The sequence below is a fragment of the Actinia tenebrosa genome, unplaced genomic scaffold, assembly GCF_029948245.1.
Source record: "Actinia tenebrosa isolate PJP-AT-01 unplaced genomic scaffold, QUT_ActTen_1.0 PGA_scaffold3__52_contigs__length_22856419, whole genome shotgun sequence".
Taxonomy (NCBI): Eukaryota; Metazoa; Cnidaria; class Anthozoa; order Actiniaria; family Actiniidae; genus Actinia; species Actinia tenebrosa.
In genome coordinates, this window is record NW_028292580.1 from 16481471 (window position 1) to 16497672 (window position 16202).

The 16202-nt window shown below is 33.8% G+C and overlaps 1 protein-coding gene across 9 annotated transcripts in view; it reads right to left on the minus strand.

The window, feature by feature from the left end:
- LOC116305898 (uncharacterized) overlaps window positions 1–13838 on the minus strand; it is a 30571-nt gene extending 16733 nt beyond the window's left edge. For 8 of the 9 annotated variants that reach the window (XM_089035323.1, XM_089035324.1, XM_089035321.1 and 5 more), the window contains exons 1-11: window positions 13592–13838; window positions 10458–10605; window positions 9340–9403; window positions 7194–7221; window positions 6412–6465; window positions 5022–5117; window positions 3680–3751; window positions 2317–2394; window positions 1879–1941; window positions 980–1078; window positions 159–233 (exon numbers count right to left, since the gene is read on the minus strand). In XM_089035323.1, the coding sequence (XP_088891449.1) occupies window positions 159–233; window positions 980–1078; window positions 1879–1941; window positions 2317–2394; window positions 3680–3751; window positions 5022–5117; window positions 6412–6465; window positions 7194–7221; window positions 9340–9403; window positions 10458–10605; window positions 13592–13777 (963 nt within the window). In that variant the 5' untranslated portion in view covers window positions 13778–13838. Of the gene's footprint in view, window positions 1–158; window positions 234–979; window positions 1079–1878; window positions 1942–2316; window positions 2395–3679; window positions 3752–5021; window positions 5118–6411; window positions 6466–7193; window positions 7222–7492; window positions 7643–9339; window positions 9404–10457; window positions 10606–13591 lie in introns of those variants that run through there. The other variant, XM_089035325.1, reaches the window with a different exon arrangement.
- Between the last annotated feature and the right edge of the window lie 2364 nt (window positions 13839–16202).

The following is a 16202-nucleotide window of genomic DNA, read 5'->3' on the forward strand; positions in this document are numbered from 1 at the left end:
CTGCCATGGAATTTGGATGCAACAAAGTGATCAAAAATAATACAGCATGCAATAAAAATTAAAATAGTATCATTTCCCAATAGGCATAAAATCTAAAGGAAAAAGAACTCTAAAGGTGGACAATTTTCTTTATTCCTTTGGTAGATTTTTGACCTAACCTGTTCATCTACAGCAGCATGTCTTCTTTCTGCTTCTTCTACTTGCTCTTGCAATGATCTCATTTCCTCCAGTCTCTAACAATTTTATTATTGCATGAGAAATGAATAATAATTAATAATCTACTATTAAAAATGCTGGTAAAGGTTAAGTTGTTGCACATACTCCATTTACATGAAGACAGGTTGACTATGGTGCAACGGACAAGTCTTTTGATTATTTAACATATTAGAAGTATTAACCTTGATATCTCCAAGACACATCACTCGAATCATATAAGAATATTTTACCATTCAACTATTTACTTGATATAGAATCAAAATTGAAAATACTGAGGTAAGGGTGGGGCGGGGGCACCTTGTGGGAAGGCAATAAACTAAAGAGCTACCCCTGACAGTAGGCTTACAACCTACTGTACCTCTTTCAGTTACACTGATGAAGGTCTTTGTTTAGACCAAAATGTCTGTTTAAAAATTGTAAATTTCACAAGTCATGGACAACTTACTTTATATTACAATGTGTAGTTCCAGAAATCATCTATACCCACCCCACAGAGGAATTTGGAATTTCCAAAGAGTAGGGGGGTCAGAGAAAGAACAAAAATTACAGAGTTTGTATGGAAAAAAATTGGAATTTCTGGGGGGTAGGGGGGTGTCTTAAAAAAATTCCTCCGTGAGTGGGGTAAGGATAATTTTTGGAACTGCACAATGTAATGTACCTAGTCTTGTTTCAAAAACTTTTATTGCCCTAGGTAAAGCCCGTTATATCCACCAACTTTAATGACCATCTATTTATTTAGTTTTTCTGTAAATTTTCCACTTACTTGTGCATGTCTTTCTGTTAATTCTTTCATCTCCTGTTGGGACTTTTCATATAGACTTTTGTAATGAAGACACTCATCTTCTGCTGTACTGCAAGATCTCTGGACAATATTACAATAATCATCATTAGACGTACCAGAAAATTAGTGATAATTTAAAGGGCAATGTAATATATATAGAGGTGACTAGAAGACAATGGAGTCATCAGAGTGGGAAAAAATATAATTGAATTCTAAATTTATGAGAAAAAAGGTCACAAAAAAGAAATCCAGACACATTAATATCCAGACACATTAATTCCAGACACATTACGTATCTGGTTTTTTTTTTCAAATACACACAAGTCTTTCTAATATTTGCTCTTAATGAATATTTTATAGCCAAGAATTATTTTTCCAAACTTGAAGAGTGCCAAATTTTATTTCTTCTAGGTATAAGAACAGGTATTTTCAAATTGTTTCAGCAATCCAAAATTTAGATGACATTTAAAGAATAAATTAACATGCAGCACTTAAGCACCATTGATAATTATTACATATGACAGTAACACAATAATAATCAATTACCAATATTTCAAAATTTCAAAATTGTTAGTCATTGACTTCTGTCAGTAATATTTTCTTATGGTGAAGAACCAGTTTCAAATTTAAGGGTATTTAAGCATATCTTATATCATATCTTCACTAGCAAGTGATAACCTTCCTAGTATGCCAAAAAAGGATTAAAGTATCAAAAATCACTCAAAAAATGCTAATAATAATATTTAGTTAATTCAATGAGTCCTCTATTAATAAGAGTCAAATTGTAATAAGTATATTATCATATTAAATAATAGCATCTAAAAGAATAGTCACCCATTCTTTCTAATTGTATTTCACAATTTTTATGATTTACCACCTACCTCTACCTCTGACAGCTTCTGTACGGCTTCCAATTTTTCTTGTAACATTCTCTTCAAAGATTCCTGAAAAGAATAAAATTTAGAAAGATCTAGAGAGTCGTATTGTTACAACATCATGTTAGTATCAAGACCAGACAATCTCAAACAAGGTAGATAATTCTTTTTGGAAACAATTTTAGTTCAAAGACAAGAGAAAATCAAAACATATGTCATTTTTAAAATAGCACAAACCTGAATATTTGAGAATTGTCACTCTAAATTAATGACAATATTATGTTTCAACTCTAAAATAATACCAGAACGACCCAGACTTAGTGTTGCTGTGTTTGAGGCAGTAAAGTTTTGGTTTTATGAGGCTCATCTGACATTTAAGTGGAATCCTAGTCATGCATATCAAATGTCTGGAATGTTAACATGTTATTTTTTTATTCCACTGACCTTTGATCTCATCTCATAGTTATGCCTGTCTTCTTGGAGTGTTAGTAGCTTTCTTTTGATATCATCTTCACTCAAATTCTGTAAAAGAGCACAATTTGTTTTTAAATTCTGAACCAGTATTCAAATATATCAAGCTATTTTTGAAACAAGATTTATATGCTGAATTTATTTTTTTTAAGGTAAATTATTGTTAAAAAGGTATTCAAAACAGGCATTAATTTAATTCCTTTATAATTATTTCAATTATCAAATTACATAGTACAAATGTACACCACTGGGTACTACTCATCACTTGTACTAAGTACTGTCTTGATTTTCCTGGGGGGAGGGGGATGGGTATAAATGGGTCTGAATTACAATTCATGATATTTTAAAAAGCTTTTTTTGTCTGAGCTCCGTAATGTTTCCTTTAAGATATTTTTATAGCATTTCTATGTGATAACTGCATCTGTCTGCGTAAACAACCTATTGACACTTGACTATGCTAAGCTTTCAAACCCATAGTAATAATTACTATGGGTTTGAAAGCTTAGTATGGTCAAGTGTCAATAGGTTGTTTACGCAGACAATTATTGTGATAGTTGAGGTCAATTACTATATGGTATTGTCCTAGAACATTGCTGACATAGGTTGACTACTGCATCTGTCTGTGTAAACAAGCTATGAACACTTGGCCATGTTAAGCCTTCAAACACATAGTAATAATTGTGATAGTTGAGGTCCAATACTATATGGTATTGTCCTAGATCATTGCTGACATAGATTGACTACTGCATCTGTCTGTGTAAACAAGCTATGAACACTTGGCCATGCTAAGCTTTCAAATACACAGTAAGTGTGATGGTTGAGGTCCATTACTATATGGTGTTGTCCTAGGTCATTGCCGACTGCATCTGTCTGTGTAAACAAGCTATGAACACTTGGCCATGTTAAGCTTTCAAACACACATTAAGTGTGATGGTTGAGTTCCATTACTATAATATGGTGTTAACATAGATCATTGCTAACATACTGTATATTGACTACTGCATCTGTCTGTGTAAACAAGCTATAATATAATTGTCCTCAGTGTTGCTGTCGTCTCTAGAAAGTTACATCCTAGATTAACAGTGCTTAAGGTCACAAATATGTTGTGGTACTGCTATACACTGTGATTCAGATGAGCATTGCTGAGATTAGCACTGTTAGTGTTAAGGAATCTGCCAACACTATGGCATTTAAAGGGGGCATGTGTTAGTCAGTGACAAAAAAAAAGAAAGGCAAAAAAGAAAGAAGAGATATAAAGAAAAGCAAGGTGCAAGCCAGAATGAAAAGAAAAGAAAAAAGATGAATAACACAAAATTAAATAAAAGAGGCCACTCACTCTAGTAAGAGCTTCTATTTGGTTTTCTAACGTCTCTAATCTTGAAAGAAGTTTATCCTCTTGTGCAAATTTCTGTTAAAAAAGGATTGGTATTAAAAATAAAATAATAAAAATGGCAAAACAATTAGGTAGGAGTAAAAGAAAAGAAAATGAAAAAAAAAAATTCATTCAATGGCATTAGTTAATTATTAATCATAACTGAACATATTGCAATTTATTTTTTCCCGGTCTGGTATCTTAAAAAATCGTGCGTTCTGATTGGCTGTTTGCGCAGGCGGTATTTTGTCAGCACTGCCCGCGCGCATGGTCCGGTATCCTTTGCCACTAAACAACAACACAAAACGATTACAAAAACAAGTTTAAAAAAATGTGGGGAAAAAATAAATAAGTTATTTACCGTCCTATAGTTGGTCTGGATAGGAAAAAATTGTGCCCTTGTTCTTAAAACGGACCGCGGCCTAACGGCCTTGGTCCGTATATTCCAGACCTCGGGCACAGTTTTTCCCTATCCGGACCTCCTGGCCAGTAAATAACATATATGTATTGACTTGTGAAAACTAATTTAAACCAAGTATAAATAAGAAGGAAAATTATAAAATAAGTTAAATACATTAGAAGCTTCATTTAAGGCAATGATTTTATAATGATAATACAATAGGGATTTTTCATTCATCAATTCAATTATTTACTCATTCACTTATGTATGAAGTATTTATAATAAAAGTACTGAGAATGAGAAAGAAGTAAAAAAGGAAGGGATAAACACTGATGTATGATCTCGATCTACAGGAACCCTCATCATGTAACAGCCATGGTTATTCTCATGAGAATAAAAAAAATCGATGCCAATAAGCCTGAAGTGAGATGAAAATATTCTTTCATATTAAAATTTTTGAATTCTTAGAGAATACAGGAACAATAGTCATAATTAAAGAACAAAGGCAATGTGAAAAGGATCATGGTCTAGAGAGGGGGATAAAACGTCATCTCAATTCAGGCTTATCATACGCAGGATTTTTCTAATAATACAGCCAGCATAGCTGCTGCATGAGAAAGGTCCATTACAATTGAAAGAACATTTGTTAGGCAGTCTTGTACATTTAGATGTAGTTAAGTAAGGTCAATGACCAATTATTACAATGCTAGTGGTATTATCTGTTTGGAGTTTAAGGAAAAAACTGGGCTGAATTGGCATTGAAGTGTATTGTGGGACTGTTTTAGGGACGTATTTCAAGATGGCGTCTATTTCATCCCCTAAAATACTTCCACCATGCACTGTAATGCCAACTTGACCCCAGTTCTCTCTCAACCTTGGAATGGCTAATATGGTGTTAGAATGTACCTGACAATTGTCATCAAGAATATTTTGAGAGCTATGAATAAGTCTTTGAAGAGCTGTTAATCTATTTTCCAACATCTGTTCTCTATAGATAGCATCCTGTATACAATAGATAACAATATCAGTATGTCCAAATATAGTAACTCATATCAAATAAACAGGGTAAGGACCTGCTGAGTGCATCTTCTGTGAACTAAAGACTCCAATTAGTGTTGCATAAGTTGAATGGGAAAAAAGACCATTAAAAAACTATATTAATTTCTTATTCTTCAAGGGCCTTGCTTTAGGTAGATAAATAGCTAGAGCAAATGGTTCTGACATTGATCAGTTTACATATAAAAGATGTGAATTATGCTTCATCAAGCAAATTCTTCTCAAAACAAATCTGAGAAAAATGTATGTGACGTGTAGGTGAATGGGAAAAACCATATGAAATTAATTTATTTCTTATTCTTCAAGGACCTTGCTTTAGATAGATAAATAGCTAAAGCAAATGGTACTAACTTTAATCAGCTTACAGATTCAGGGACGGCGGAGCAGTTTTTTGATTGAGGGGGCTCAATAATGACATTGTATGGCAAGGTGGGGGGCTGAGTTTAGTGAAAATGTATTAAAATTTCCCCCAGCCCCCCTGGTTCCGCCGTCCCTGAGATTAAAGATATGAATTATTATTCATCAAGCAAATTTTGTCTTGGAAAAAATTCTGGGGAAAAATTCTGAAAAACATTTGCTTGATGAAACATAATATTCACATTTTTAATAATCCAAGCACAAAAACACCTTAAGAGAGAATTCTTTTCGTAGTCAAGCAGTGAGCCCCAAAAACTATTTTCTTGAAGAAAGGCTGCTGTACAAGGCTAAAATCTCGTTATTCACAAAGTTTAACTTGTTTGGAAGTGGAGATGACCAATGAAAGTGGAATCAAAGTGTTAACCCAAAGCAAAAATTTTATTCGAAAATGAGGTTTAGGCCTTCATTTGCTTATTTCCCATATATTTTCTATAAAAAAGCCTGACAAAGCAACATTCTATTACAAATGCAACAAAACATCTTTGTACAATTGAAAATTACCACTTAAAACAGGCATTTTATCATAGTACATTAGTTTCTAACTGTTTAAAAAAGGTTTTGAGTGTTAGAACCCAAAACGAAAATTGGGATCAAAACTCACACGAAAGTCTAGTTTTTGGCGCTTCCTGCCATTATTGCTCATTATTGAAAAATATTTCCTCTAGAAGTTGTTTCAGGGGATCAATAATTTGAAGGTTTTTCAAGCTAAATTGAAAGCCACATCATCAATCCGGTAATATTGATGTCATAATTTTAAAGCCAATAAAGCAATGATTTTTTGTCTAAGATGACAAACAAGACAAGATGCCTTTCAAATACAAACCTGTAGATACTGAGAGAGTTGCCATAGCTCCTGTGCTGGAAGGCCATTGTCTCTCTAGAGAAACGGGAATTAAACGCAGGCAAAAATATTAAAACTAGTAAATCGCAAATTTTGAGTAATATCATATGGATTTAGAATTCCCAATATCCAATCTATTAAACCAAAATAATGCAACAGAAAGGAAGAAGTGTCAAACATATATCAATTAATGCCCATATCGTTTACAAGATTCTAAGTGAGATTTTAGAGCCTTTAAGAAACTGAAACAACTAGTTGAAATTAATTTTTATAATCAAATTCAGACACGTTACACCTGTCATAAATGGTACAGTAATTTGAAGAATTAAATGAATTTTAAATTTTAAGTACAAACTTATTTTCCTAATTTGAATTTGGAAGTTTGAAAGATTTCTTATGGAAAGATAATTAGGAAAAAAATAAAAATAATTTAAGGTGACAATAATACACTGATCATCTGTTTCATTTTAGCTGCAAATCCAAATGTTTCAGCAACGAAAAGACAGATTTTAATTTTTAAAATATTTTTAAAGTTAATTCTAGCGTATTCTTGTACGTAGGATGCATCTTATAGTAAAAGATTTATATCCACTACCTAAAAAAAAACTTTTTCTTGCCAACCTTTCGGCCATGTTGGCCATTGACAACTGCGTGAGCCAACCAATTTGCACATAAAAAGTTCTTTAAATGAAAAATAAATTAGAAAGCTTATGTTTTTAAAGATTTATTCCTTTAAGGGTATGAAATAACTCTTGCCAACTTACCACTTTGAAGAGTCCTCTTGAAGATGATCTAAAATACAATAAAAACGTCAAAATGCCTTAAAAATTAAACAGGATAGTTAAAAATTAACAAATACCATTAAGGAAATGCTTAAAACAAAGATACAAGATACAAAAATAAGAGCACCTAAGCATGCACAGAAACAACAGTTTAAAAATGAGGTTCAGATGTTAAAATTAACTTCATGTGGTACTCTTAATAAAATCTGTTATATTGGTTTTGATTTGCTACAAAATAAGACCTATTTCCTTACTAGAACTACCCTCAAGTTTATTCTAACCTGGCTATATGATTGGTAAGCCTAAATTTCTTCTGCGACATTTTATACTGTCTTTAAACAACTCGCATAAGGCGTTTCCAATACATATGAGTCGATATCATGTTTTGGGTCTCAGGAGAGTCAGTAGTCCAAACTAGACTTGAACATTTTAATGTCTAATTAGTCAGACTGTATCATGCCACCAAAAATGCAAATTCTATCAGCTTAAATTTATATATCAGCTCCATCCTATTGGCTGGCTGGCTCAGACTTAGATAATAAACCCAAGAGGAAATTGTGTTATGACAGCAAGGATAATTTCTATTCTATTGGACACTATTTTTAACCTTTTTTTCTACCACAATAACCCAAAAAAGCTATTAAGACATTTATTTTTGATTTACCAAGCTGATATCCTTCAGATAACCCTATGCATTGGTAATATCACCCATAGTTATTATAGATTTTTGAAATGCATGTTCCTCATGCACACAAGAGCTATGTTTATTCCCATGAAAATAATTTTTTCATTTAACTGCCAGATAAGATTCATGCTAGCTGAAGTCCTTGGATATCAGGGTGTCAAGGGAACTATCTACTCTCCCAGATAACTTGGGCTACCACATTACAAAAGCCCCAGCATGGGCCATTTGAATAATTGTCATATAAAGCACTAAACGTTTGTCATGTTGCCTTATCAACTGTCTTTATTTCATTATTTATTTTCTATAATCTAACGAAGTATTAAAAGAAAGTTATTCGAGTGACTATAATTATATTCTAATGGCAATGATTATACAAGTTTGTGTGTACAACATTAGCATTTCAGATTGTTCAACACCTTGTCTGCCATGGTAACCATCTTTAATGGAACTTGATAAGCATGACAGGTGTCGTGCTTAAGATTTTTCTTGTTTAAGTACATGGTACAGAGATTTTTTAATCTGAATCCTGATATGGTTGTGGTTAGGTAAAAGAGAATCTCAAACATCTTTGTGGGTTCAGTAATGTATATGTATTACGTCATTTACTGGCCAGGGGGTCTAGATAGGGAAAAACTGTGCTCAAGATCTTGAATACATAGACCAAGGCCATTAGCAATTTGTTATCACATGTGTGTGTGCGCATGATGTAAGGATACCAGACTGTGGGTAGATACTTAGAAAATATTGCCACCTAAAACAGCCAATCAGAATGCACGATTTTTAGGATACTGGACCAGAAAAAATGAATAGAGGTTATTTACTGGCTGGGAGGTCTGGATATGAAACTGTACCTGGAGTCTTGAATATACCTGTACGGACATGTACAGAGACTGTAAGAACGAGGTCCGTTTTTGAGACTGAGGACACAGTTTTTTTCTATCTAGACTGATTTTTGGATGGTAAATAACTTATTTTATCTTTTTCCCGTTTACTTTTCATTTTGTTTTGCAATTTTTTCATCTTTTCATCATCTTCATTTTAAATTTGCAATTGTTTAAAGCAATTCATTATCCCAGAATACAAGATCGCAGTCCAGGATAGAAAATACCACCCACTTTTGCAGCCAATAAGAACACATGATTTTTAGAGTACTGCACTAGAAAAAATAACTATGATAGTTTTTCAACTTGAGTTCAACCTAGGATGCTCTAGCTAGTGTGACGCATGACACTGTACCAACCCAACTAACTTCTTCACACTTTACCCAACCAAGGAGAAGAAAAATCTGAGAACCCAACCATGATGAGAAGTTGAAGAAAGAAAGGCTGAACTCAGACACCATGTTATTTGAAAAAGATCTCTGGTTGACTGACATGAAAAATAAGTGAATTTGGTGGTCGTTATAGTATTCGACAACCTGTAGGAATAAAAAAATACACTTACCTTGTTGCTTCAATTCCATTTGGTAGATAAAGTGTTATGTTTGCTACGATACATCCATGGGTTACTACAAGAGAGAAGGTAGTCTATCAATATTATTACAAAACACTATGGCAATGCTTTATTGCCACAGGAAGCCCAACACCTAAGAATTTCGATAAACTGCATTCATACAAGATAAATTCAACTGCATTTTTACAAGATAAATTCAACTGCATTCTTACAAGATAAATTCAACTGCATCTTTACAAGATAAATTCAACCGCATTCTTACAAGATAAATTCAACTGCATTCTTACAAGATAAATTCAACTGCATTCTTACAAGATAAATTCAACTGCATTTTTACAAGATAAATTCAACTGCATTTTTACAAGATAAATTCAACTGCATTTTTACAAGATAAATTCTTATCATAAAGCATGTTGGTTAGCTATTTTGATAAAGCAGGGATAATTCAGGAAAAATAGGCAATAATAAGTTAACTCATTTTAATCTACTAGATTTGTTATGAGAGCTACTCTACCTGGAACAGTTGCTCATTTAAATCCCATGTCATAGAAAACACAGCCAATCACAACAGAGGAAAGCCATCATAGCCATTATTCTTATTTAGCTTTTTCACAGTTTACCTTGCATGTAACGTGCACCACTTCTATTTTCTAAGTTATGTGTGGTACATTCCATGCTATGTGTTGATGTGTTGCAATTATACCCCAAAAGAGTCAAAAGAGAAAAACATGATGGCCATCTTGGTGCTGTTAACAATGGATGCTAATGAGAAACCTTTTGTTAAACGGCACCAATGCTCCCCCAAGAGGTTGGGTCGGTGTCCACTGGTAGAACGAAGCTTGGGATTGGATAAAATAACAAAAACAAAGAAAGCATGGATTATGGTGAACAATGTGTATTGTTCTACATGTGAGCTGCGTTCTTTGTTTCATCTCACCATTCATTGTTTGTTCATCCACTCCCAGGCTTCGTTCTGCCTGTTGTGTGTTACTCAAGAGGTTGCAATGATGTAATGTGCAATCAAATACTACCACTTAGCTATCATATTACTATTGATTTATTTACTTCATTTTACAATGTACATTCAACAAAAAAAAACTTATCCTCACCTTTTTTAGAATTCTCTACAACATCCACACCAAACTGTACAATATCACCAGAACTAAGTTCTTTAGGTTCACTCTCTTCTGATCCTTTACTAAGACGGATATTATTTACAAAGGTGCCATTGCTACTTTTTGTATCACTTAGAAAAAACTGGAGAGAAAAAATAACTTAGTTTAGTTAGGTAATAGGAATAGATACAACAGACCTTTCGCAGATTCGATTGACTGGTCACTAAACAATGATTCAAAGTCGAGGTTTAACTTGATGAATAAAAGAATCAAGTTCAGTCTCAACTTCAAACAATTGTTTCGTGGTCGTTTAAGCAAATTAGGGAAAGGTCTATTTGTAGACATTAGACATCATGCTATATGCTTTTATATATCAAGTCTAATTGAATCCTGGTTTCAGGTTACTAATGTGATCATGCATTTGTGTGTGTTGTTTCTGCACGTGCTTTTTATTCATTTTCAAAGTATTCAGTGTTTGGGCTTCCTGTGATGGAATTCATAAGGCATTTTCATTTTCAACGGCAATTATCTAACAATATAAAATAGTTATGATAAAAAGGTAAATTATACACCTTGAAAAGATGAAAAATCTTACTGACGTTTCGGACGCTAGTCCTTCGTCGGAGTAAAAGAGTAAATACAAAATAGTTACCTAAACTGATTAGGAAGAAAAGAAGATTAAAATGCTTTTTTTCAAGATTTTAGCTTCGAAAACTTATTCTTAAACATCATAAAATGCGGAAATTCTGGCTTCTCATTATATTATGCAAACACATATTCACACTGACCAATATCTAAATGTTGAGAGAGCTGTAAAATACATCATTAAATTTTGCCCAAAAAGATGGCTGCAAGCCCTAACTTCGAAAAATTTTTCCTTCTCAACGAATTTGGTAACCCCTAATTTTTATTTTTAAATTTCCACCCTTGCACTCAAAATAAATCAAGCTTGTCAAAAGCTTGAAAAATAAATAAATATATTCAATAAATCTTAATAAATAAATATACTCAAAATAAATCAAGCTTGAAAAAAAATTTCAACACAAATTGCACAATTGTGAACACAAACATTTCGACCAGTTTCTCTCCATATGAGGTAAAACAATGCCAAGTTTTACTTCTTCAACACAGTTCTTCTAGCAACTGGCAACTAAGTCTATTTCATTGCCAAATTTCTATTTTTGGACATAATTCTTCATTTCTAAACATCAGGGTGCCTGTCAGTGGTGGGGTAGGGGAGCCAGGTATTTGAAAGGTAAGTTGCCAGCTGGCAATATTGCAATTTGGCAATTTAGTAGCAAGGACATTTTTTTAGGTTTACTGGTGGTCAATAATCAAAATCTTGAGCTCAATACATGCACAAGAATATGCACAAGCATAACAGTAAAAAACTTTGATATATGCTTTCATTTATGCTTATGCTTGTATCATAATGGAAATCAGGCTTGTTTTTCATAAGTTTCAAAAGAAGCTTGATAACGTAAGGGCATTTAAACTACGTATATATGTATGTATATCTCCGTATTGGACGTTTACTGTACGTAAAGTGTTGGTGCTGATAGACCTCTTTAACTTTGGAATAATGTTTTTCCCTTTTGGACCATGTGTCGTTCTATTGAGAATAATATTCTTTGTTTGAGTTGTATCCATATTTATGTGACTTGTCATACACAACAACCAAACAAAGAAATGATACTTAATCTGAAATGGCAAAACATTATTCCAAATCCAATGAGGTCTATAAAAATGTGTTATTAAAATGTTAACATCAACACATCATCATATACAAGAGATATTGTGGCTGAAGTAGGCAGAATGCAAAGTGAAATTATAACTGCTGATGCTGAAGGAGGTCAAGAAATGTCATACAAATTATCAATGGATACTCATTCATCTGGAAAAACGTAGTATTTTTAACGTACTACTTATGATTCACTTTATACATACATGTTATAGTACAAATCAACTAAACTTGGCAAAATAAATTTACTTCATAATACTTGTTAAGCTTTATAAATTTATTCATTATATACTCCTTTTGTCAAGTGATTCATAAGGGACTAGTGTCTCGATGCAGTAAGTTATAAACCTTACATAACTTCCGAAAGTTTTGTGAAAGATTACTATAGAACTTATGCCCCCAGAAATTATAATTACCATGTATAAAAACTGAAATCAATCAAAAACTATCACCTTCAAAATTCTGTTTCCATTGAAAAAAAATGGTCAAAAAACAAAAACAAAAAGAAGAATAGTGGTTGTACCTATTATCTTTGTTTTAATTATTTGATATAAGTTATATACGGCACAAAATTAAATCTGAACTAGCTTGAGATTTTGGTATTTATCATTATTGTGTTAATGTGCGATGTTGTGATTAATTATATCCTTCATTGGGTAAGAAAAATACCTAAAGATCAATAGTTCAGAGTATTAGCAATGTCTTACAGATATACAGCCAAGTTTTCATAATCGTTATGATCGTTATTTATATCATAATCTTATATTTTTTGTTTTCTAGAATAATTGATTGCTGGATCGTATCAAACTTGTGCAATATAAGTTATTGGTACCAAAATATTTAAGATAAAATCCAAAAGCTCAAGAAGAAATCCCTTATAACGAGAGATCAATGACAAGGTATTTGTTTTGGGTTCAAATGCCGCGATAATATACCATAAAATAGAGAATGCGGAGTTAAGTATAAAAATAGGGCCAACGATCAAGAAAAACAATGAATGCTGATGGAAAATATTTCGGGACTATGTTGGTGCATGTCAAACGTCTTTCCATGTTTCCGGGACGATTTTGGTAGTTTAACTAAAAGCATCGGCTTATCTAGGGATACTTGGTGTAAGTAAGGTGAGTTTCAAAGCATTTTGGAGTAAATATACAGTAAGTAAATGGTCTAAAATTTAATTTGCATCAACCTTTCAGATGCAGAGAAATATGACTCAAGTTGAAGTTCAGCTCGACGAAATACCAATAATCTATGTTGAAAATCTCTCAAGCCTTTCAAGTACGGAGACTAGAAACGCAGTTATACCAAGAATATTCTTAAGGGTATTAATATTGGCTGAAAGGGAATGTCAATGATCAAAATAAACCCCAAGATTGACAAGAAATACCTTTTCGTCTTCGTACCACAAAATGGCATGGTTTCTCGATAAGACTTTACAGTCAAATATACAATTGTTCGAAGCAGGCCTACTTTTAGCTACAGAACGTCCGACTTTAGCGGGTTCCGTTAGCAACACTCTTCTCTCCTCAAATGGATGGGAATTAGGCCTAGAAGTAAGAATTGCCATCGCCATTTTTCACTATAATTCATGTTGGAGTACAACGACAAGACAAACCACGGGAAGTAACACTCTACTGCGCAGCCGTAGTCAATAACACCGGTCACATGTCACGTGTTAACACCAAAATACCCCAACCCTTGGGAGGGTAAGTCTATTTTGACACCACGCGGTTTAGACGAAAAGCGAAAGGAGGGAGTATGAAATGATTTTTCTTGCGTGATTGTATTTGAATGTACAATAGAATGTCGAAGTGAATATCAGATTAGAAACCACACATGGAAAGTGCGCTAAGGTTTGAGGTAATTTCTTGGCACTAGTCATTAGATTCGAAAAGAAGATCGTAATTAGAGATCGCCGTAAATCGTCAAGCCTTTTTTCAGTTTTTGCTAGTAGCGGAGTTTTTGCTCATAGTATTAAGTGAATTAATTCAGTCCCATATTAAAAATAACAAAAGAAAAAATGTATGAGAAATGGGAATGAAGATGAAAGGAATATACGTTTTTTAAATAGCAATGAACGGATCTAATATGGCGAATTTTGAGCTCTTAACATTAAGCTGTATGTCTATTCAAGTGTCTTTAAAACGAAACGAAAAGAAAAAATAAAAATGAAAGCTTTAGTACACCGCAAGGGATTAGCTGTAGGTACGCTCTGGGACCGGTTTCTGATTCATGATTCTGGTCAATTATAGGCGCGGATCAGCGACCTTACTATCAATTGTCGTCGATACAATGCCTCAGCTTCTGCGGATGTCGCGGGTATGGTATATAGCACAGTTTTTCATTTCGAAACCAACATCTGGACGTATTCTTTTCTCGCGGTACCATATCAAGATCATAATAAGAATTTATATTATTTTTCCTTCATAGTATTTTTTCTTCGAATAATGCATTATTCGATGTAAACCCTTAACATTGGTAATCTTTACACGAGCTCTCCACTTGGCTTCTTGTTTTTTTTTTTGTTTTTTTTCCCCCTCTTTATACTGTATAATATTGATATATTATGTGTACCATATAAAAGATATATCTTTTATATGGTACTGAGACTACTATCTACGTAAGGGTGTGTTCCGAGCCACATAAAGTATACTACAACCCACTCGTTTCTGTCAAAAGCTATTATATTTCAGTGGCTGAAAGGCATCACGTGCTGCGCGATCGTTACATCTTGTTAATACAAGTGTCAATCCGTTAACTTGGCTAGTTATCAAAGTTCTTGGAAATTACTCCTTGAACTTCGGCACCCCATCCAAACAAGCTGAAGGCATGCCAGCATGTCTGACCAGTCATCACCAGTCATTGTTTTCATACCACAGAAAAACCTTTTATCGTTTATTAAACTCTCTTCGTACTTTCACATTCTCTATGATTTGTTTTTGTCAATTGGAAGTTTACGTCGGCTGAAGCCCAACGACCATGATTTTCGTCTTGAAGAAATGAAAAATAACATCAATGACAAGAATGCACAGCTCTGAATGAAGGGTTTATAGGATCGATGATCTGGTATGGAAAAGGCCGCGCGCAATACAAGATACAGTTACTAGAGGAAATACCACCTTAGTTGTCGAAGATTTAATGAAAAATACCACATACATTTAATGAAAGTGGCCTTATACCACGAGCGCGTAGCACGCACTGTACAATCAATTAATTGCATGGATTATGAAAATATCGAGGAACTAGTATCATATGTTATGTAGATTGTGGTATTATCTCTGAAACTTGTGTCGTGATAACCTTACACGGCAACTGAGTACAAGACTGACCGAGTGAACATCGCTCAAAAACTCGTATTTTCAAACGCCAACTTCTTTAGCACATTTTATAAAAGAAGTAAAAATCATTCCCATTAAGAAGTAAAAACCAACGGTTTTGTACCGTAGACTACTAGGTTACATTCATTAAGCACTTGCCTCCAACGAGAACCTCACTTTCTGAACCCCGAAAAAGTAAGTAAGATATAAATGGGATTCTAATCAGTTATTCGTATACCAGACTGATATTTTATGATTATGTCACGTTCGTTCGCCTGAGGTCGTCCAGTTGCCCACCCTCCGGCAAGTTACCATGACTACATCTATGGGACAGAAGACTGCATGAACCACATTCTTTAAGCCGCAATAAACTGTCCTTGTTTTGCGAGAGTTGAATAGCCTGAGGCTAATTGAACCTGTGGGCCTCACTCCATGTTCGTATTGATCGATTTTTATGGATATAGGAAAACCGGAGAACCCAGAGAAAAACGGCCGTAGAAGCAGTATCGAGAAAACAAGCAACTCTTTACTCACAGATGATGTCGTGTCCGAGCATTGAAAGCATATGACCATGTCTGTGAGTTAAGAGATGGCTTATTAGCGGAGCACACACCACTCGCAATGCTGGCACATGCGATAACTTTAGCTCGAGGCAGTAATGAATGTAATATCGTTTTTCTC